At 39.4% G+C, this 22,593-nt stretch overlaps 1 protein-coding gene and 1 non-coding gene across 9 annotated transcripts in view; one reads left to right on the top strand and one right to left on the bottom strand.

Annotated features, from left to right (window-relative positions):
* Positions 1 to 975: 975 nt before the first annotated feature.
* trnav-aac (transfer RNA valine (anticodon AAC)) lies at positions 976 to 1,048 on the bottom strand. The gene has a single exon. It is a non-coding gene; the product is annotated as a tRNA-Val (tRNA).
* An 11,269-nt stretch (positions 1,049 to 12,317) lies between these two features.
* Positions 12,318 to 22,593, top strand: part of mecom (MDS1 and EVI1 complex locus) — a 150,245-nt gene continuing 139,969 nt past the window's right edge. For 4 of the 8 annotated variants that reach the window (XM_034310751.2, XM_034310750.2, XM_034310748.2 and 1 more), the window contains exon 1: positions 12,319 to 12,526. In XM_034310751.2, coding sequence (XP_034166642.2) covers positions 12,490 to 12,526 — 37 coding nt within the window. In that variant the 5' untranslated portion in view covers positions 12,319 to 12,489. Of the gene's footprint in view, positions 12,527 to 22,593 lie in introns of all 8 variants that reach the window. The other 4 variants (XM_034310746.2, XM_034310747.2, XM_034310744.2 and 1 more) reach the window with 2 other exon arrangements.

Here is a 22,593-nt window from a genome sequence, read left to right as displayed (position 1 = left end):
ACAAAAAAAGTAGAAAAAAAAGGGGGTCAAGCCCAGAATGGCAAAATATTAATCTTTTAATGATCTTAACAATAAATCACTGATCAGGAAATGATCAGGAATGAAACAGAGAGATAAAGGAGCTCAGTATGGGAGCTTTTCCCTTTGATTTCTGTAAATGTTTAAGTCTTGTGGCTCTTGATGAGCTGCATCAGGTGCAGCAGATAACCAAATAATCACTGATCTTTCAAGAAAAAAAAAAGAAGAAGATATTTTTGGAAATTTTTCCAAAGGAAACCAGTGAATGGAGGCACAGGAGCTCTCAGGAGTGCATCTGCTTCATTCCTGCTCATTTTCTGACCAATGATTTGCTCTTAAAGCCACTAAAAGCTTCATATTGTGCTATTTTGGGCTCATTTCTTTGCCCAGGAGTGTAGATTCTGAATGACATCTTTTTAGAAGAAATGGGAGAGATCTTCATATATGATGCAAGAGGAAGCAAGAAACAGAGTAACTGGGAAAGTGGTGAAAACATGGACATGCCAGATGGAAACAGTGGAACCTTGGAGTCTGGAAGCCATGAAATGCTCAGGAGCCTAATGAGAATTTGGAGAAAAGTCAGAATTAAATGTAGAAAACATTTCAGAACTTCTTGGTAACCAGGAACAACATAAAGGTATTTGGCCCAAATGATAATTAACTTAATTTGATAATTAATTAATGATGATGTATAAATGATCATTAATGTGCAATGCATTATTGTGTATGATGATATTATGTGCCTTCTTTGTGTCTAATGTTCTTATGGAGTAAAAAGAAAAGTGTCATTTTTTCTTGGATTTGTGTAACTTCGCCATCTAGTGGTCAGAATGCATAATGTCTTCTTTCTTTCATTTCTTTTTTATTCAATGTTTTACAGGTGCAGATGAAATATCATACTTCTAATGAGGGTCTGAAATGAAAAGTGTTTGAGCAGTGAAGGAAATAAAGGAGGCATGTTCCCGCCCGGTTTCGAACCGAGGACCTTTCGCGTGTTAGGCGAACGTGATAACCACTACACTACGGGAACTGTGGTGAGAAGGTGCGTCCTGGAACAGGGCTGGATGTGACTCAGGTGAGTCTGTTTGCTGTTCTGCTGTTTGCTTGTGACGTGGATGTGTAAAGAATATGGCCTGCTTTGACAGGATAAATACATTTGGATCTTTCCATCTTGTTCCTTGGTGAACTTTGATGCTTCTTCAACACCTACCTGTGTGGCTTTAGTGGTTTAGTGCTGAAATAACACGCAGAGGAGATAGATCGAATGGAAAGTTCCAGATTTAAAAGTATATTCTGAATAACATCTTTCGACCCCAGCATACCAGGATGTTCGCAAGGGTTTCAAACATTACGAGCTCCAAACTTAGCGCCACCTCCTGGCTATCTGCTCGCTTGCCAAAATGATGTTCAGCTAGCCTTACGTTACACTTTATGGCTTAGCCTGCATTTCTAATCCTTAATTATTATTGTATTAGATTATCTCCACTACTTACGATTTTTATATTTATGCTTCCTATTTTCCTCTTCTTCTTGGTTTCTCTTTGTTTTCTGGTTTACAGAAAGGTAACTTCTCTTCATTTTTTAAAAGCATGACAATTCAGAATAAACCTACGCAAGTCCCGCACGCTAGCAAGATAGCTAGAGAGTTACGAACCATTGTGAGGACTTTGAGACACAGCCTCCACTAGGTTTGAAGGAAATCTGCTCTGGTGGTGGTTTTTTAGGCTACTCATAGTTTTTATAGGCTACCCATGTGAGGTCATGGTCACGAGGTGACGACTTTGCTATTGGCACTTGGCAAGGAAACGAGCAAACCGGAAAACTTCACTAGTTCTGAAGGAAACCAGGCAGGTGGTTCTCCACACAGTGTACGGTAGAACCAATAGAACTATGGTTACATACGCAACCTTCTGTCTCTACTGCTGTAGAGAAGAACCACAAAGGGAACTGATGTATTATTTTTTTTAGGTTACACACCGTACACATGTCCATCCACGCATATGTCTGAGATTCTCGTCAAGAACAAGTGGTTGAATATCTGAAGGATTTACGTTATTAAAAATGATAGTAACCAGCAGAAGAAATTTTGGAATTGATCCAAACAGGATCAAGGTCACAGCAAGGTCAAATGTCTGAAATGGTTTTCTTTCATGTTTGAAATATATTTTAAGGGTATTTCTGGTACATAAATTAGTAACAAGCAGGACTAGATTCGGTGGTGGTGGTGGAGGCATCTCCGTTCTACTTGTTTGTTTAAGACATAACTTATAACATGCAACTTTAAAAACATATTGAAGTTTTTTTAATGTGTGTGTGGGTGTTGTGTTTTATTGTGAGACGTGTTAAGTTTTAAACCTTTGAAGCACATAGAATGGCGTTGCTGCTTTTAATCAAGATGTCTTTTACACTTAAACTTAAAAAAAAATTAATATGATCTTATATGTAGATAACACGTTATTAATAATCACAGTTTTGGTGTGTCTCGCCTGAACTGGACTCAAATCCTACTCCTGTGCTGCAGTTTAGCAACAAGGTATGTTGTTAAGACAAATACATCCGTTGCCTTTGTAGTTAATTGTAGTCTAATCACCGTGAAGAAACTGTTTTTTGTTTTGTTGTGCTCTCTGATTAGTATGTTGTTGTAGTATTTTGTTGTTGTGCTCTCTGATTAGTATGTTGTTGTAGATTAGTATGTTGTTGTACTCTTGTGTTGTTGATTTTGGCTTTGTGTTGTTGGATTTTGTTTGCACTGTAGTAAAGCTGCATTGTGGTAATTTTCTAGTCTCATACTTATCTCGGTCACTATAGATATTATAGATATTAAAAAATACTTACAAAATAACATGCAAAGCAACTGCAAATCAAAACAGCATGCGAAAAAGCTCATTTGAATATAACTATATCAGTTAAACATCTAAAATTATATCTCACTTTCAGCCAACTTTTGCACCAATGTTGGTGTCTTGTACGCATTCTTGCAATAACTGTGCCTCAATAATAACAACATTGTGTAGTAACATTGTGTGGTGACCAGGAGAAAACCTCTGTGATTCCCTACAGCATTCCGGCAAAGAGGAAGCATCCTTACCATTATCCGAGGAAAGATTGGTCCATGAACAATGATCCATGGTAAAGCAAGGCCGTTTTGCCAGACTGTAACTAAACTTTCAGTCAGAAAGGTTGAAAAACTCATATCATTACACGTATATTTTGCGATGAATACAGTATTTGTTGTTATACAACAGCGCTGGTGAATTCTTCAATCTAACTGGTCAGTAGGTATTGATTAATTTCCTATAACCTTTTCATAGTATCTCGTTTCTATAGTAACAACTCATTCATAGGGACTTGTATGGAATGAACTGCACATAATCTAAGACTAATAATAAACAGATTTTTAAGAGCGAGTTGCTATTCAGCAAAGAAAAACATCAGCATTTGCAACAATCTGGAAAGTTTTCCTGTTTCTTGGTAACATGACAAGCTCCTTGTTTTGTGTCTCGTTAATAGAAGGAATGACTGTTTATAGCGGCTATAATGTATGTAAGAGGCAATAGGAACTAACTTGTCTTATGATAAACCGTTAAACCATAGCATGATGTTCATGTTGTTCATTAATAAATTAAAAATGGTAAATTCTGGAAAATAAACAATCTACAGGAAAATAAACCATGAAGAAGTGTGTGAAGCATTGTGTTTTATCCCTTTATGTTTTATTCCTTTAAATTGGTAGACACTTTTATGCTAGCAACTTTGTTTCTTCCTTATTAAAGGCACTAATACAAAAGGCCCTTGGAAGTGTGTGTGTGTGTGTAAAACCTCTTTAAGATTATAGCACAGTTATAGCCACTTTAGGATTTTCCTAAATTCTGGCTTTATTTGCTGGTAATAAATTGGACTGTGTTTTAGCACTTTGGCATCTCGCACTAACTCATCTTTAAGATCACAGATGGTGTGAAATTGAATTGAATGAAAACGTTTCCTGTTACAGTAATGAGGCCATGTGCTACACGGCTTCCCTCACTGATGCTGCCAATGACTGTATTAAACATCACTAACCAGGCAGTCAGTCCGATTCGAACCCCAACTCTGGCACCTTGTCCTGTGATGGCAGTTAGATGATCTGTGCCAGAATGGCTTGGATCTTTTGAGTCACCTCCTGGACAGCTTTATAGACTTACAGCCTGTTTTTGTTCAAAATGGTAGCAAGCAAATGACTCATGACTTGTGTCAAAATCCTGTGGAATACTCCGGGCTCTCCAAGGCTGGCCTCCAGTCATAGTCACGGTCACTTCCCACGGCTTTCATAAAATTGCGGAATGACTGCCTTGACAGATGGAAATATTGATGGAAGTCACTGGTTCTATCAGTGTATAGTGCCAAAAGTGGCACACAATTCTTAATGCAGTCTTGGAAGTCTTTCAACTAGTTTGCAGCAGTTGCAAAGTCATATTTAGCACCACAAATTCACCATTTAATAGCTGTCTGTGCAAGCCTTCATCGGCAAGACTGAAGGCATCAGATCTTGAATCGCACTTCTTGTTTAAAAGCTCTCTCCGAACTACTTGGATGTAGTTCCATCAATCTTCCTAAAAAAAAGGTGTGGGATACTGGTGGTTGTAGTATTTGCTCTCACTCAATATAATGGCCCTGATCCAATTTAAACATGTAGTTACAATTCCAGCCACTTCCAGCTAGTTTTAATGCTTATACATTAAAAAAAAAACATTATTGAGAGATTTCATATCCATAGCACATAGGTAACTTTCCTTTGTCTTGACTTGATATGGTTGGGTTGATTGGAGTTGGGTTTGGGTTTGGCTTAAGCAAGTGATTGGCATTCATGGTTCTGTTGTTCAAGTAGCTTGTCTCTTACCTTAAACTAGGATATTTTCTGCTAAGAACTTGTTTGAAGACTGTTCACATTACCCATCACCCATCACCTGTGGGACCCTTGAGGTACCCCACAGAGAGGAACGGTGAGGAACATTTGCTACAGTGTTCCTACATTTGCTAGTTGACTTATGACTCAGTGGAGGAAGTGACAGAAAGGAGGATGGTAGCAGTTTTGGAGAACTTTCTGAACAATTCAGTCCTCTTTAGTGTAATATCCAGAAACATCTTTAGCCATGAGTTTATTCCACCAAGGTGCATGAAATATCCCCAAAAGTGCTTCTTCATGCACCAAGGTGGGGAATTTTTTCTGTCTAGTGCTTTCAGGTTCTATGACACCTCTATGACACTTCCTCCCAGTGTGCTGCTCTGGCCTCTGTTTCGTTCTATTCAAGTAAAGTTTATTTGTATGGCACTTTTAACAGGGGTAGAAAATACTTTATTTATCGTACATCGTTACTAATACCTAAGTACAATTTTGGGGTGTTTATACTTTACTTGTTTATTATTATTGAAATTGAATTAATTAGAAAACTTGCATTTTTACTTCTTATGTTTTTATTTAGCATCCAATCATTTCAGTTTAGCGTCCAGTCAAGCTCATCACTGTAGAAATACAATGCGACTTCATCATCGGCCTTCTCATGCTGCACAATTAGTTAATGCTCTAGCTATCTGTGTGCATTCGAATATGGATAATCCATAAAATGAGTTGTCTCTTTCGCCTCTCTAAAAGGCATTATGTTTCGCTAAATTGCTAGTGTTAAGTTACTATATTTAACTATGTTAGCCTGTTTTCTTTGCTAGCATTGACTAGCATTGATTTTGGTAGCTTATATAATTATCTAGACAGCAAGTCAAATTCAAATTCAAACTCAAATATCACAAACTTACACAGATTGATTGATGTGTTCAGTCAAAACAGCATAGTTTCTTTAAAACAAATATCATTTTTTTAAAGAACTGTTACAAATGATTCATAATAAAAGTTAATTGAAAACGTGAAAACTTAATTTCATCAGCAAATGTTTTAGCATTTTTAAAGGTAGCAAATCTTTTACTTTCACTTGAGTACATTTTATTTTGTTTGGATATTTCCACTTTTAATTGAGTAAGGTTGTGACTCGTTATCTATATTTTCACTTAAGTATAATTTCTCAGAACTTAGTCCACTCCTGGAATTTAGTTTTTTGGTTCACTATATGAAAACCATCACACTCCACAAAGTCGGAAGCACACAATTGTATAGAACGTCTCTGTGTGCTGTAGATTTACAGTTTCCCTTCACTGGAACTAAGAGACTCAAACCTGTTCCAGCATGACAATGCCCCTGTGCACAAAGCGAGCTCCATGAAGACATGGTGTGTGAAGGTTGGAGTGGAAGAACTCGAGTGTCCTGCACAGAGCCCTGACCTCAACCCCACTGAACACCTTTGGGATGAACTGGAACACCGACTGAACCCCAGACCTCCTCGACATCCCAACATCAGCGCCTGACCTCACTAATGCTCTTGTAGCTGAATGAACACAAATCCCCACAGCCACGCTCCAACATCTAGTGGAAACCCTTCCTAGAAGAGTGGAGCTGCTTATAACAGCTGGAATGAGATGTTCAACAAGGACATATGGATGTGATGGTCAGGTGTCCAAAAACTTTTGGCTATATAAGGTATAAATGTACAGTATTCAGGTGAGATTATCCACTTTAGAAAAGGTGAGACTCGGGTTTACTTGGTGTTACAACGACACAGAGTGAATCACAAGTGCTGAAGCTTCATCAGATTAATGTGGCTCACAGGTTGATGTAAGTTGATGTAAGCCACATGGTATGCAACAGATTGCACATCCACGCTGATTTGTGCAGCAAGACAGTGTGTAACTAATCTGTGACAGCAGACAACCGGGAAATCAGCTTCATTCCTCCTGCATGTTCTTTCGGGAAAACCAGCAGTAAATCATTCGGATCGAGTGTCCTGGTCGATCGCTCGTCAGGTCTGATTGTTCGACGATGGAAAAGTCGATGGAAGCTGATGAACACGAGGCTGTAACGGATGCGCGTGATGCTACTCGAGGATGAACGGCTTCCCCTGGAGCTCGAGCTGCCATAAATACGTCTGAAGAGCGCATCGTAAGCTGTGTAGGTGGTCTGTTACCGGGAAACGAGCTCGCAAATTGGACAATTCCTTTCAAATAGCTGCCAATCAACCAGCCCATTGAGTTATTAAGGCATCTGTCTGTTTACTCACTCGGTTTGATCGCCTTTGCGTCTCAAAAAGCGGGATATGTTTCTTGTGTATGCGTATTATTATAATATTACAGTATTAACGGAGCATTAGGTAAGATTAGTTGTTTGTTTTTTTAATTAGATCTTAGGTAGCTTTGACATTTGAATGATGTTCACGAAACTCCACCCCCAGGATTTTAGGTGGCTTGTAGGTGTGTCTATAAAAATGACGGACATCCAAACACAAACAGGCATTCCGGACCGGAAGTCAGTTTTCCAAATGGGATTTCTCAGTGACTTTTGCTAAGGCCACGGTGTAGCCCATTGTTTTTTTTGTTGTTTCTTTTGTTTTACATGCTGTATCTTCCAGTTTACTTGTACAAGTAAGGAATAAAAAAAATCTACTATTGCACCTTTAAGCCATATTAGCTTCAGAGCACTAGGGCCATCTAGTTTTTGACACTAGGTGGCGGTAAAACACCAATAATTGCTCGTTTTGGGAGAAAGTTTGATAGTTTTACAGCCATCAGTTTTCATAAAAAAAAAAGGAAAGTACAGCAGAGCGACTTCTGCACTCTTCTGGTCTTTTTTAAGTTAAAGGTCGCTTAGGTTGATCTGCAGAAATCCTGGAGGATTGATCCCTGATTCCTCTCATGCAGTTCAGGAAACATTTTGTTAATATTTCAGTTCAGCTTTCAGTGCACTGATTCTTCAGAGGTGGATTATAGTCTTGTAGGGAAAATACGCATTTCAAGGGGACAAATGTGATGGATATGGGGGAAAGAAATCTTCAGGATTATTAATCATGACATTAATGATGCAAACCGAGGTCACGTGGGCTGATTTGCAATTGCAGTTGCTCCCTAAAATAATATTATATTTGGGAGATATGCATTATTTCCTCCAATCCTAACCAAGGTCTGTAGCAGCTACACACAGTTTTCCGACTTGCACCATTTCTCTCATGCATTTTAATCCTCACTCTCTCACTGTGTGCGACGACCAACACCATCTCTCCTTCCAGACACTGTCATCACACTCTCAGGGCTTTCCTTGCTTGGATGGTATCCTCAAGTGTGCACTTTTGGTACCTTTAGTAAGCTGTTTACCCTTTTTACCTAGAAAGGTGTGTGTAGTGCATCTTTAAAGCTTTAGTCTTAAAAAAATAATGACAGCACATTCATGCAACCTGCTTTGAATCATTTTTAAAGGTACACTAGGCTAGAAGTAGGTCTTCAGGTGATAGATGCACCACCTTAGTGACAAGATACATTTAGCACCGAGTGTAAGGGAAAGACTAAGTGAGCTGATCTGCAAAATGCTCCCTACCTTTTATATAAATTGTGCCCAATATGTCCAGTAGGAATATATTACAGGCTTATATTTTATAATAAGTTATGCACCATTTGTTTCATGCTGCAAATAGAGAAAACAGACTCTACATATCCTTACCACTCAGATGGTAGCCTCTCTCTCTCTCTCTCTCTCTCTCTCTCTCTCTCTCTCTTTTATTTTACATAGTAACTTGAACGTATTGCACTTTTTAAAATGATTAAAAAATACATAACTGTAGCTCGTGCACCTTTAATTGGCTTTTGAGTACTCATTTACAGGGACATGTCCTGCCCCTGTGCAGTAAAGACAGTACAGATACAGTACCAGTGCAATGAGAGAGAAAGCTAGAGTACAGTTTAATCCTCTGATTCTAAGAGTGGATGTGAGTCAGTGACCTGCTACTTGTTGTTGTTGTTGTTCCCCTGTATGATTCATCATTACTAACTTCCTCACTATTAAAACGCAATGCAAATCCTTTCATTCAGAGTCATCGAGGTTTAAAAAAAGAGCATCATCATCATCATCATCATCATCATCATCATCATAAAAATCTGTCTAAAAAGTTTGTTGTTTTGTTGGTCTGGGAATAAAACTGACCATTCAGGAAGTCTATTATTATTATTATTATTATTATTATTATTAATAGATTCTTCCACTCGAGTTTAAAGCAATCATGCATTGTCTGTATTGGGAGCGAAACCTCAGCACACACACACACAGAGAGAGAGAGAGAGAGAGAGAGAGAGAGAGAGAGAGAGACTCGCCTCGCCAGCAGTTTGTTTTTCAGCACTTTGCAGCTGATGGACTGAGCTCGAGTGTGTGATATTAAACGTGTTGCTGATGCTGATGAGTGCAGAGTTACGAGTCCGCGCGCGCGTCTCTCTCTCTCTCTCTCTCTCTCTCTCTGTGTGTGTGTGTGTGTGTGTGTGTGTGTGTGTGTGTGTGTGTCTCTCTCTCTCTGTCTCTCTCTTCAGTTCAGCAAGCTTTATTGGCATGACCGTGTACATGTACAGCATTACAGGAACTAGAGGAACTGTTCTTAACAAACAAACTAGTTATAACATGAAGAATAGAAATTAAGTGTTAATACAAATACTGGCAATGAAACAGGGTTGTGTGTGTGTGTGTGTGTGAGAGAGAGAGAGAGAGAGTGTGTGTGTGTGTGTGTGTGTGTGTGTTACTCAGGCAGTGTGAATTGAAATTTTTTTGAAATATATTTCACTTAAGTGTTTGAATTTGAGTTACACTCAGAAATGCAGCTCTGTCTCTCTCTCTCACACACACACACACACACACACACACACACACAGAGCTCACACACACACACACACACAGAGCTCACAGCGCTTCTCTTTTCTCCCGAATTTCTCATCACGCTACAGTCATTTTTATATTTTCGTAAAAAGCATTTTCCCAACTATTATTATTATTATTATTATTATTATTATTATTATTATTATTATTTGCAATAATTACAGTCGTGATTTTCACAGCATCCTATATTTTATTCCATCCAGTCCAAGTGATATAAATCAGAAAGATTAAGCCCTATCTTAATATTTATTAATAACTAATATGTTGCTTACTATTTGGTGTGTGTGTGTTTTTTTGTTTTTTGTTTTTGCCTTTCTTTCTTTTTTAAATCTATTATTATTATTATTATTATTATTATTATTATTATTATTAGTATTTTCATTCTAAGGGCCAGACGACAGGAGGTAGCATTGATAAATATCCCTGTTGATCACTTGATTGATTACCTCGCGCGCAGGTCACGCGGGCGCGCAGTAATTTCCTGGTGCCCGCGGCTCCCTTTTCACTTTCAGCCCCGGCGCGAGAGCCCCGACATTACAAATTATGGGTTTACTTTAACCCTTTCCGTGCCATTACGGTCTCTGCTGGATCGTTTGCAGAGGAAGGGTGAAATGAAATGATCATATTTTTAAAATAAAAGAAAAATCAGATTGTAATGGGATTAAGCGCGGTAAACGGGGCAGCGGCGTTTTTAGAGGTCTGACTGGAACAAGCAAAGAATTTAACAGCGCTGAAGAAGAAAAAAAAAAAAAAAAAAGGTTGAGAACTCTATTAATATCGGATAATTACAGCGTGCCAGTCTGGTGTAGCTCTCTGAGAGCTCGAGCCCGGGTCGGGGTGCAGGAGGTGGGGAGTTACTGCGCCGAATGAACGAAAAGTGTTTTCATTTAGGTTAATGCGAGCTGCTGCGTCCTGAACCCTCCTTCTCCATCTCTCCATCTCTCCATCTGCCCAGCGCTCTCTTTCCTACTTATTCATTTATTCATTTATTTATTTATTTATTTATTGCGCCAAAGGTTGTTTTTGGTACATTATTTGACGCACTAAAACGGTTTTATTTCATATTTGTTTTTATTTCATTTGCATTTTTTTTTTTTTTTTTGCATTTTCCAGTGAAACTAAAATATAAATCCACAAATTTCGACTTTTGAAACTTGCACTGGACAGGGGGTGAATTTTCATAATAATAATAATAATAATAATAATAATAATAATAATAATAATAATAATAATTTTTCAGTTGCAAATCGGAAAATCAGCTTTTCCATCGCGCACACTTGAAATCTGCATGTTGTGAGTCAGAAGGTCAGCTGATCGTTTGTCGGAGGTGAGCAGAAATCCCCGCTGTTCCGTCTCCTGCTCCTGCAGCACGATGGCAGCTCCAGAGACCCTTTTCATTCTTTCTTTCTTTCTTTTTTTTTTTTTAAACAAATACTTCAGGATCAATACTGTGTGCTGGAGGGAACTCGACCTTTTAAAAGGTTCATGGACAAGGTCAGCATGATGTCACTTGCCTCTAATTAACGAGCAATTAACTTAATGACCCACAAAAAAGCACAAACATGAGCTACGGGCATTAAACTAATAAACAGCGCAAATACCGAATCTTATTAAAAATGCGACTTTGGGGTTTTCAAGAAAAAAATAAACAATATTCCTGCAACAACAACAAATATGTATATATATAATACATAATATATAATATATATATAATACACATATGGCTTATTAAATGATTTCACGTTCTTCTTTAAAGAGTTTAACAATTAAGGAAGATAAATTAATTTGCATTAAAAAAAAATCAGATTTAAACACTGCAAAATGATTTCTTATTGCTTCCAGAAAGACTTGCAGTGATGGACTGGAGCCTCGTGCACTCAGGGAAAGGGGGCATTTAATTCACAGAGCGCAAACCCACTTCACAGATTTATAATGATCACCACAGCGGTTCCGTTTGCCCACGCGCCAGCCAAAGAGGAGTGTGTGTGTGAGTGTGTGTGTGTGTGTGTGTGTGTGTGAGTGTGTGTGTGAGTGTGTGTGAGGGTGTGAGAAACTTTTTCCTCCTTTTTCCTAATGATAGCCAAATCTCAATTAAAATGCACAGAAAAAAAAAAAACATTTAATGGAGAGGTTTTACATTAGTGATTTCACCCAGGAGTGATTAATACGCCTCGAATTTCAAACACACACACACACACACACACACACACAGAAAAAAAAAAAAAAGTCGCTCGGACGCGGACGCTCGAGACCACTTCATTATAATTAATGTGTCCGGTTGCGCGTGGAGCCGCGGGGTCGCGCGCGGCTCCGTCTCCGTCTCACTGATCTCCCAACATCTGACACGAGCGGGATCTCACTGCTTTCGCCCTCTGACAGGATCGGTAATAGCGGGTGATAAATCGCTCCAAACTTTTTCTCTCTCGCTCTCTCTCTCTCTCTTTCTCTCTCTCTCTCTCTCTTTTTTTTTTTTTTTTTTTTTTTTTTTTTTTTGGAGGACGCTGCTTGCAGCGCGCGGCTGTGCGCATGTGCAAAGGTGTCCAAACTGACAATGCTGGAGAGATAGCGCGTTTGGATTGAGAAGTAGAAGAAGAAGAAGAAGTAGAAGAAGAAGAAGAAGAAGAAGGGGGGTAAAAAAAAAAGGACAGAAGAAAAAGTGAAGAGAGAGTCCGACGCGAGCGACGCCGTGAAGACGTCCAGGCAGCATGAGGTCCAAGAGCAGGGCGAGGAAGCTGACCACCGGTAGGTGCAGAGACTCTTCCAACATTTCACAACAACAACAACAACAAAGTTCAGCAGCTTCTGCTGCATCTGCGTGGGTAACATTTGGGAAACAGTTTGGATGAAGGGAGGAAGAAGTGGTGACGGGTTACAGCCGCCGCGTGCGCTAACGCACTGCTGCGTGTTAAACGCACACCGCACAAGTTGCGCGTGTTTGCAGGAAACTTCGGCACTCGCTTGAAATAGTTGGCGCCCTCGTGTTAAGAGGGAAGAAAAAAAAAAATCGCCTCTTGTTAGGTTATTGCTCAATTTTCAGGAAAACAAACAAACAAAAAAAGCTTGAAACTTCCGAAAAAAAGACGCAAAATAAATAAATAAATAAATGAAACACTTCAGGTAGTTTACACACGAGGATCCGATCAAACAGCGCGTTCCTGCTCGAGCTTCTTGTATTCTTGTATTCACTTTCCTTCTCTTGTAGCAAAGCGATCACACACACACACACACACACACACACACACGCTGGATTGCCTGGAGATGTGTGTGTGCGTGTGCGCGCGCGTGTGTGCGTAATGTAATCTGTGCGCGTATCTTTTATATATATATATATATATTTCTATTTATATATTAAATATATATGAAGTGTGCCCTCTGGCATCAGTTGCTCTGTTTGCCAGCACACACCTCCAACCTGAGCATGCCATCTTCCTGCTGCAGAGCGCGTGTGGAATAATCCCCCTGACCTGAGCTGACAAACTGTCACCTGGGACTTTTTTTTTTTCGTTTGCTGTTTTTTTTTCTCCCCCTGAATATAAACTAAAATTTGTTCCAAGTAATGTTCTGTACTGATGCAGTTTTTTTCCCCTGTAAAGTTCTCTAAGGGCTGTTTTTCAGAGTCATTAAGGTAAAACTTTTTTTTTTAAAACGTAATTAGCAAAGTAAATTTGTATGCATTTGTATTATTATAATATACTATAAATAAATAAATAAATAAATAAATAAATAAATGCAGATTCTGTGATTAAAATTCTTGCTAGAATTTCAGGATTTCAAAACCTTTGCAACAAGTTTTTTCTTCTCTGGAGGCACTTGCACAAAAATAAAATAAATAAATAAAAAACCCTAAAAGAATTAGTGTAAATGCAATGGCTGATGGTTCAGTTAGGTTCTGAGGAGGAGGAGGAGGAGGAGGAGGAGGAAGGGGAAAAGTTGAAGATCATTTTGTTGTTTTGAATTATAGCTTCCTTTCCTGGTGAACAACACCGCTGACTGCATGGAGACGGCTGGGGTCGCGCGAGCCTTATCCGCTCAATAAACTGCCTCTAAACTACCATTGTGTAGTGCGCGCGCGCTCACACACACTCTCTCACACACACTCTCTCTCTCACACACACACACACACACACACACTCTCTCTTACACACTCACACACTCACACACTGATGCGAGATATGTGCACCTTCAGTATGTATCTTTTTTTTTTTTTTTCCTAGAAAGATGCATGTGTGTGTGTGTGTGTGTGTGTGTGTGTGTGTCTTTAATGCTTACCTTAAAACCCTAATTACGGGTTTATTTACCTGGAATCATTTTAAAGGTGCGCTCTCTCCACGGTTCCAGGTGTCAGGGTGCAGATTAAAGGTAAAAGCTGAAAGTGTAGGAAAGACACGCGCATGCGCACACCTCACTGCACGTGCAGAAGTGACTATAAGGATAACATTTCAGCTAATGTTTTAAAAAATTCAGAATAATTCTCTTGGTGTTTAAACTCAGATATTCATCTCTAATTGGATGTGTGAATTCTGGTGAATTTTAGGACATGTGCTGAACTGGAGCAATAAAATTCAGCAGCATTTTGATGAGTGAAGCTCAAAACCTGCAGAGGAAGTGCTCGTGAACATGACTGAACTCGTGTGACGTCATACAAAGGGGTGTGGCCAGCATCAAACCGGAAGTGTGAGGTTGGAAAAACCAAGTTTTAGTTTTATGAACAGCTAGGCAGCTTAGGTGATTTAAAAAAATTGTCTCAAAAGAAATTTTCAAAATTTCGTGTGTGACAGCCAATCAGTGGCATCAATGACGTCACAACGCTGTCGAATTCTTGAATCTGATTGGTCGGCAGTTTTGACAGAAATTTCGGCTGTAATTTAAATCACAGGTTTGTTCATATTAAAACGCTTATCTGATGTGTTATCATTTCTATAGTCACAACTGAAAAAGAAGAAAGTGTGTAATTGTTGAAATGGCGAACTTAGACGTTGATTTAACATTTTATGGAAGGAGTCTCCAGTCCCAGTACATCGTAACAGCCACAGGACAGTCTTCAGGACAGTTTTCCGGTTTCTCCGGGACATGACTAGCTGTGTTGAAAAGATGGTGAGAGAGGCACTGTTTATAGCTGCTGTAACGTAAATGATACAAGGAACGAACTTGTCTCGGAGACATTCGATGTAACTATAAATGGATAAAAAAATACAACATGTCAAAATTGTTTAATTAATAATTAAAAGGTTGTTGGGAAATTGCTGTATTGTGAGAGGAATAAATAAAACAGTTTGACTGACGTCACTGCATCTTGTTGTTGATTAATTTTCCACAACTGCACGCCGCGGAGTGTGTGTGTGTGTGTGTGTTTTTTTTTTTGTTTTTTTTTCATAACGTCAAAATAAAGAGATTCTGAAGAGAAACTGCAGGAGATGCAGCACTGACTGATATCACTCTATCACAGGCCAGAAAGCCAACGGCTCATTTCACCTCAACTAAATTATTTAACACGCGGGGCAAATAACCGCAGTGAATTATGGGCTGTTGTGCAGGCTCGCTGCGGAGGGTGATTTGTTTGCGGTCACTTCGGCCTGGTGGGTTTGTTAGAGCCTCACTTCTGTACAGCTTTAGTGAACACACTCCTCTCCCACAGACGGGAACACACACGCCCCGTGCACGAGCAGGGGAAAAAGCACGAGATGACAGCAATGCCATTTAAGTACAGCGGGGTGTTTTTTTAAGAGCCCACTCTGTGCGCAGTTACTGCCGTGCCAAAAATACAACCGAGAGAGAGAGAGAGAGAGGGAGAGAAAGAGAGAGTGAGAGGGAGAGTGAGAGGGAGAGAGAGAGAGGGAGAGAGAGAGAGGCGTTCCGCCCTGTCGCGAATCAGGCACACAATCTGTGAATAGTGGGAAATTGGGATGGATAGTTCGTGGGAGACTAGAAGATTATTATTATTTTCCCGAGATGAAAGAGAAATGCTTTCTGCGTGTTTGAGTGCATGGAGGAGAAGGAGGAGAAGGAGGAGAGGAGAGAATGTTCTGTGGCCTCGAGCCAGCTCGTGCACGCTATTTCAATTCCCACACTCCTCATAAAACGGGGCCCGCGCGCGCTCGGTGAAGTGGCGTGAAGCTCGCGTTAAAGGAATAATCCGAGGCCTCTGGCGCGCACGTCACACATCTCCAAGGCAGTCGTGTGTGTGTGAGTGTGTGTGTGTGTGTGTGGGTGGGTGTGTGTTGAGGATTTGGCAATCCAGCATGTTTCTTGGTCACCTGTACATCCAGAAGGTCACACTGCATGCACGCAGCGCGGCTCATTTCAAAACCTGACGTGCTTTTAATCATCATCTGTGTGATGTATCCCACTTGGCAAAGCCACGTTCCACTTCCGGTAGAGCTGAACAAAAGTCTAAACACTGCGGGCCTCTGAAAATTCTACATCACACCCACATTTAACAGAATGCAGGGGTTCTGACTGCTCTGTTCCCCAGTTTACTCCATTAGCCTGCGGTTAGGTTGATGGGTTTGGTGTTGTTGGTGTTGTTGTTGTTGTTTCTATGAATTTTGGATGTTCATAATTATTTAGAAGAGTTCATCAGTTTTCCTGCAAACTGCACAATGACTGAATTACTGGCCAGATGTATTTCAGTCTTCATATTCATTGTCTTTTTTTTTTTTTTGTCTTTTAGCAAACCAGATGCACAAAAATCTGAAAGTCTGTCCCTTATGCGTTTTAGGCTTTGTATGTCTAACTAAATATGTCTGTAATCTGATGCTAATGAAGTTTGAAAAGCTGCACGTGTTGAGCGTGTCTCGTCGTCTCGCGCTTTAACAGTTCCGTCACTTTCACGTCACGGCTTTCTCTCCACTTGACTCGAATCGCAGTGAAAAGGGTGCAAATATGTGAAGATTTAAAAAAAAAAGAAGAAAAGATAAATGTGAACTGCATTGCTGTGACATTGCGCCTGAGTGAACCGCACTTCTCAGGGGTTGGGACGGATTCAGGGGTTTCCAGAAAGATTCCTGCATTAACTTATTAAAAAAAAATAAGGAGCTAAGAGCATGTGTGCTATCATGAAAAGAAAAATATTCACATATAAAAAGAAAGAAAGAAAGAAAGAAGTTTAGCTTGGAGAATATTAAAATGTGAGGGAAATTATTAGAAAAATTTTATCATATAGAACATTTGAATTTAATTATAATTATTGACAACAATTGTATTCATTGTACATTATATTATTAAGATATTATAGTATGTATTATATAATTATGCTTCAGAAGTGAAAAAGTCAGATTGGTTGATCTAAAGCTAATACTTTTACATACAGTATAACTCAATAAGTTTAAAGGTAAGAGGTGCTCCTTTGTTTCTGTGAGCAGCCATGTTGATTTGACTTCACTTGCTGAACTCAGGGTTGAGGAGACCATCGTCCCTGAGTAGGAATTCCTAATCGATGGGGCGTTCTTTGGTTTTTCCTAGTCGGAGTTACGACCTTTAGTTGAACGCAGCGTTAGGCACCTTTAGCATCTATTAGCACCTTTTTTAGGAGTTCGTGGGATCACAATGGCCGATCAGCAACAGCATTAAAGGGTGTGTTAGAGACTAAAGCAATGATTTCTCTTCCTCATGTCCTGGGAGTGAAGATGACAGCTGAGCTGAAGAGTAGTGATAGTGGGTGATGATGGGGATAGTGTATAAAAGGGCTAGCCTGTTGTATTCCCAGTGTGTGTGTGTGTGTGTGTGTGTGTGTGTGTGTGTGTGTGTGTGTGAGAGAGAGAGAGGGAAAGAGAGAGGCCACTGTGGGTTGTGATCATGATGGATCACATGTTCAGAAGGATTTGATTGATCAGACAGAAGCCGCTGCGTTTGGTCAAGAGGTCTGATTACGGCCTGGGAATTCTCTTCTGGATGTTCTGGAAGGAGAGAGGTGTTTGTGTGAGGGATAAAAATCCGGGGGTGTGGATGACAGTGACACAGTTCCCCTCATCCATCAACGCCTCCAAGTCACCATTCTTTCTCTCCGTTTCGGTGTCTCTCTCTTGTCTTAATAAGAGTGGGTCTGATTGCACACTCAAATGGTCAACTATTTATTTATCTGCTGCTCTGTGATTGGTCACAGGTCAGGTCATGGGGTTGTTTATTTGGGAATTTGGTTGGTGTGACTGATGGCTCCATCATTTTATGCCCCACGGGCTTGCACTTCGGTCTGCCTAACTTCCCTCTACCATCAACACATTACTGACTGAATTATCGCTGTTGAATTCTCGATTCTGATTGGTCGGAAGGCGTTGATTCATTTTCTGTAACAGGGGCTCTGACAGTGGTTCTGGCTGGAATGAAATCACAGGTTTATACAGTGTTAATGCGCTGGTTCTAATACGTTAGTGTTGCTAAAGTAACAGCTAAGTCACAAGCTAGTAATAAATTGGTTTAAAAAAACTAAGCGGATGTTTATTTAATATAAACGGAAGGAGTCTCCAGTGTCAGGGCATTGTAACAGTCAGAAATTTTCCGCCATGGGAAAGTCTTCAGGACGGAGCAGTTTTCTGGTGCTTTTCTCAGTAACGTAACAAGCTGCGTTTTTTTTTTTTCTTACTGAGAATGATGTGTCATTCTTTAATTAATATATTATTGTTAGCGCTGGCAAGTTGCTGTTGTATGAGAGGATTAAAACACATCAGGCATGCTGTTATTGGAAAATAATCAACTTAGGGGTGGTGACAGGATCTGCACTTTGTCACACCATCTCGTCGTTGATTATTTTCCTAAAACAGCACATCCTGAAGTATTTTATTCCTTACAGAATGGTCTGATATGACTGAGAATCGCAGTGTGAAAATATAATCTACAAGTCACTACACTGATGTAGGCAGTGTGTGTGTGTGTGTGTGTGTGTGTGTGTGTGTGTGTATGATGTCAGATCATACACACATCGAGTGTAATGTGAGGTGCTGCCCCCAGAAAAGGGCATCTATGTACTGTTCTCTGTACAGTGTGTGTGTGTGTGAGTGAGTGTGTGTGTGATAAGGAACCATGGGAGCCATTCTTTCACTTATGTTTACCACGTGGAAACCAGTACCAGCACAGAACAATGAACTAACCCTATCCCGGCCCTGGGACCTAAGGTCAGAGAGCCTGTGAAAGACACACACACACACACACACACAGAGAGAGTCCTGCCGCCAGTCGGCTCAGGATGCGTGCCAAAGTTGAGGTCATTACCTACATACAGACTCGAACACTACAAATATTTTTGTATATTGTTAGTGCGTGTGTGTGTGTGTGTGTGTGTGTACAAGTGCTCGAGTTTGTCATTGTCATTACCTAATCGCTCTGTTTTAATGGGTGTGTGCGTCTGAACTTTGTTAATTCAGGACTACAGTGGCCTCCCTCACTTAATTCTTTGTGTATTTGTGTACGTGCATGTGTTTGTGTATTGAGTTTTTATTCAATCCCAAATCCCAAGCCGTACCCTTTCCTGACCTCCCATTGTAATAAAAACACGACGTTTAGCTGTTATTTCCCAGACATCCAGTCATTGATTGCACTTCTGATAATTGGGAAAATTGCGTGGTCCCAACGACGGCATAAACGAAAGCTCATGAGATCATTGGTTAATCTTTTTTTTTTTTCCTCGTCATGGTTCACCTGGAGGAGATTCATTTTTACACTGGCTGAGAAAACACCAAGTGGATGAACTGAGGCAAGAAAAAATCTAATTGGGTTTTACAATGAGTCATAAATGTCTCCAGATGATCTCAGAATTGATGTACCTTTAGCAGAGACATGACGTTGATCAGAGCAGTTTCATTTGTCAGCCATTTACACCATTTATTATGAAAGGAATATAAGCATAATGATTTATATCTAGATGCAAAAAGAGGATAGATTTTTATAATTTTTTATTTAACCTATGCAGCACATTTGTTCTAATCACACTGAAGGATAACAAAAGGACATTAGCGACATGAGTTAACTAGCTAACTGTTACCAGAAAGTTCAAATCCCCTCACCGACACCATCAGGTGCTGACTTGAAATTATCATTTTTTTAATCGTAATTTGTGTACGTCTTTATAAAGTAACAGGGATTGACAAGTATATTTAGTGTCCAGACTTTTATTTTCTTATTCGTAGTTCAACAACAACTTTCTAACAACTTTTGCAGTATAAAAGTTCACAGCGGTGTGACGAACCACGACGCTGTAACTATAGCATGAGCTACGTGTTGCGAATCACATCGTATATCAACCTAGGCTTCAGCTGGTTGAGAGTAGAACTTTTTTTAAACTAACTGGATTAATTAGTGTGCACGAATGACAGACGATCTTTTCCTAATCAGGAAAACACAGGTATGTGCAAAGATTTACGAAACCGAGCAAAACAAAACTGTTCTACAAAGCTCTACTACAATCTACGCAATCACCTTGTGGTTAAACATATCGAAAGAAAATAAAAAGCCTGACTCAAATAATATCTTATTCTTCAGCGTGATGCTAAAACATAGCACCATAGAACAGCCAAAACATTAGCTAATGACTTACTGACGTAAACTTGATGTGCTATGTTAGAAACTTTGTTTATTTATTATAGTCACTACTAAAGCACTTAAGTAAATACCTAGCTCCCAACATGTTAATGTTACATTACATTAGCTAACCCAAGTTAACTAGGTTTCCATGAAACCAAAACATTTCAGATTTCAAACAAAACAAACAGATTTCACTTTTCGACTCCTGACTTCATCCAGTGGAGGATACGATCTGAAGGATTGTAATGATTCGTAACTTATTTCTACCTTTCGTTTGAATTCGTTGTAGTGTTGAATTACAAAACTGTCAGATTAGCATCATGTTCTTGACCACCATCTTTGGACGGATCATTCAGTTTTAGGGGAAAAAAACAGGTACGTCTACTTGTTTTTAGCTGGAGGGAGATGGAGGGAGGAAGAAGAAGAGGATAACGGATAACAAAGTGAGCGCTGATCCTCAATTAGCTACGAGATAATTCACAGGAAGTGTTCTCGTCTGTATTTTGTTTTACATTCAATACATACAGCAAAGTTTGGGCCAAATGTCATTCGATCTTAGTTTTATTATTTATATCCTTTCATAGTTAGCTAAAAGTTAGATAGCTAAAAAACTATGCTAAAATACTGATTTCTATCTAACATAGTATTTGGTCCATGATATACATTATGCAAATTCTGTATATAAATGAAAGAATTGTTATATGTTGGCGTGTCTGTCCATTTTTAAAGACAATTTTCAAAAACTTTTCATGTTTTTTTTGAGGTACATGAAATAGAAACTGCAGCATCATTCTAAAATGCTTTATGCTAAATTGAGTGTCATTTTGGAACAATAGACCTAACATCCATTCTACTTCTTTTACTAAACTTTATTTTATAAACTCCAGGATGCCTCTCTGTTGCACAGAAATATGTTTAACATAAATTACAAAGATTTTTGCAGTCACTTATTCTAAAGTTTTTTTTTTTTACTTTAAAGATGAGTTAATATTTAAATGAAATATTTAGATGTAGATTTAAATGAATATTTTTGTTGCATTTATTTTTTTACAGACTCATTTCCTCAGCAGCGAAACAAAATAAAAATATCTCTTACACAATAACACACTCTCTCTCCCTCTCTCTCTCTCTCTCTCCCTCTCTCTCTCTCTTTAAGTTAGATTAAGAGATTAAGATGTTTTCATTTGTCCTTTGGCTCTGTGTCAAGACAGTAAACTTCATATAATACAACAATAATGGTAATATACACACATTACACAGGCCATGACTTTGTGAAATCCCCATCTGTGTGTGTGTGTGTGTGTGTGTGTGACAGTGAGAGATAAAGTAGAATGAAAGGAGTTCAGGCTCATTGTGCTGCTGAAGGTCAAAGGACAGGAAGATGTGAGGACGCACACTAACTTGGCAAAATGAACTCACACACACACACACACACACACACACACACACACACACTGAGCCAGCTCTTTTGTAACGAATAACCTTTCCCCTCTCTGGGCAGATAGGAAAGTAAATATCTGCAGAAGATAAAAAAGAGGAGAAAAATAACGTGAGAATGACTTTGACTCTGACTTTTTTTCACATTGAGAAATCTTTCACTAGCAGGAAGTGGATTCACGCCCAGCTGCTCTCTAGTGGAGCTTTAATACATCTATTAAAGTACATTTATTAGTCAGACGATTCATAACTGATGACTGGAGTGAAACCCGATCTGGTCTTCTGCTGTTGTAAACCTCGAGGTTCTCCATGATGTACGTGTTGAGATGCTTTTCTGCTCACCGTGGTTGTACAGAGTGATTATATGAGTTACTGCAGATTTCTTGCTGATCTTCTGGTCTTCTGCTGTTGTAAACCTCGAGGTTCACCATGATGCGCGTGTTGAGATGCTTTTTGTCCTCTGACCTCTCTCGTGATAAAGACGTTTCTGCCCATAGAACCGCCGCTAACTGGATGTTTTTTTGTTTTTCGCACCAACTCTAGAGATTTTTGTGACAGATCAGCAGTTTCAGAAATACTCAGACCAGCCCGTGTCATGGGCAAAGTCACTGAGATCATTGAGATTTTTTCCCTCATTCTGATGAAGTTTAACTGAAGCTCTTGACCTGTATGTGTACTGTGCTTCTGCCACATGATTGGCTGATTGGATAATTGCAGGTATACTGGTGTTACTAATACAGTGGACAGTGACTGTATCTACTCATATGTTTAGTCCATTATCTAATATCTAGCTATTGAATGGACCAAAGATAAACTCTTTTTTTTTAGTTAAGTTAAGGGTCATTGCTTGTTATTGTATG

The sequence above is a fragment of the Pangasianodon hypophthalmus genome, chromosome 14 (assembly GCF_027358585.1).
Source record: "Pangasianodon hypophthalmus isolate fPanHyp1 chromosome 14, fPanHyp1.pri, whole genome shotgun sequence".
Lineage (NCBI taxonomy): Eukaryota > Metazoa > Chordata > Actinopteri > Siluriformes > Pangasiidae > Pangasianodon > Pangasianodon hypophthalmus.
The sequence above is the reverse complement of the archived record's forward strand: the minus strand, read 5'-3'. Positions and strand labels throughout refer to the sequence as shown.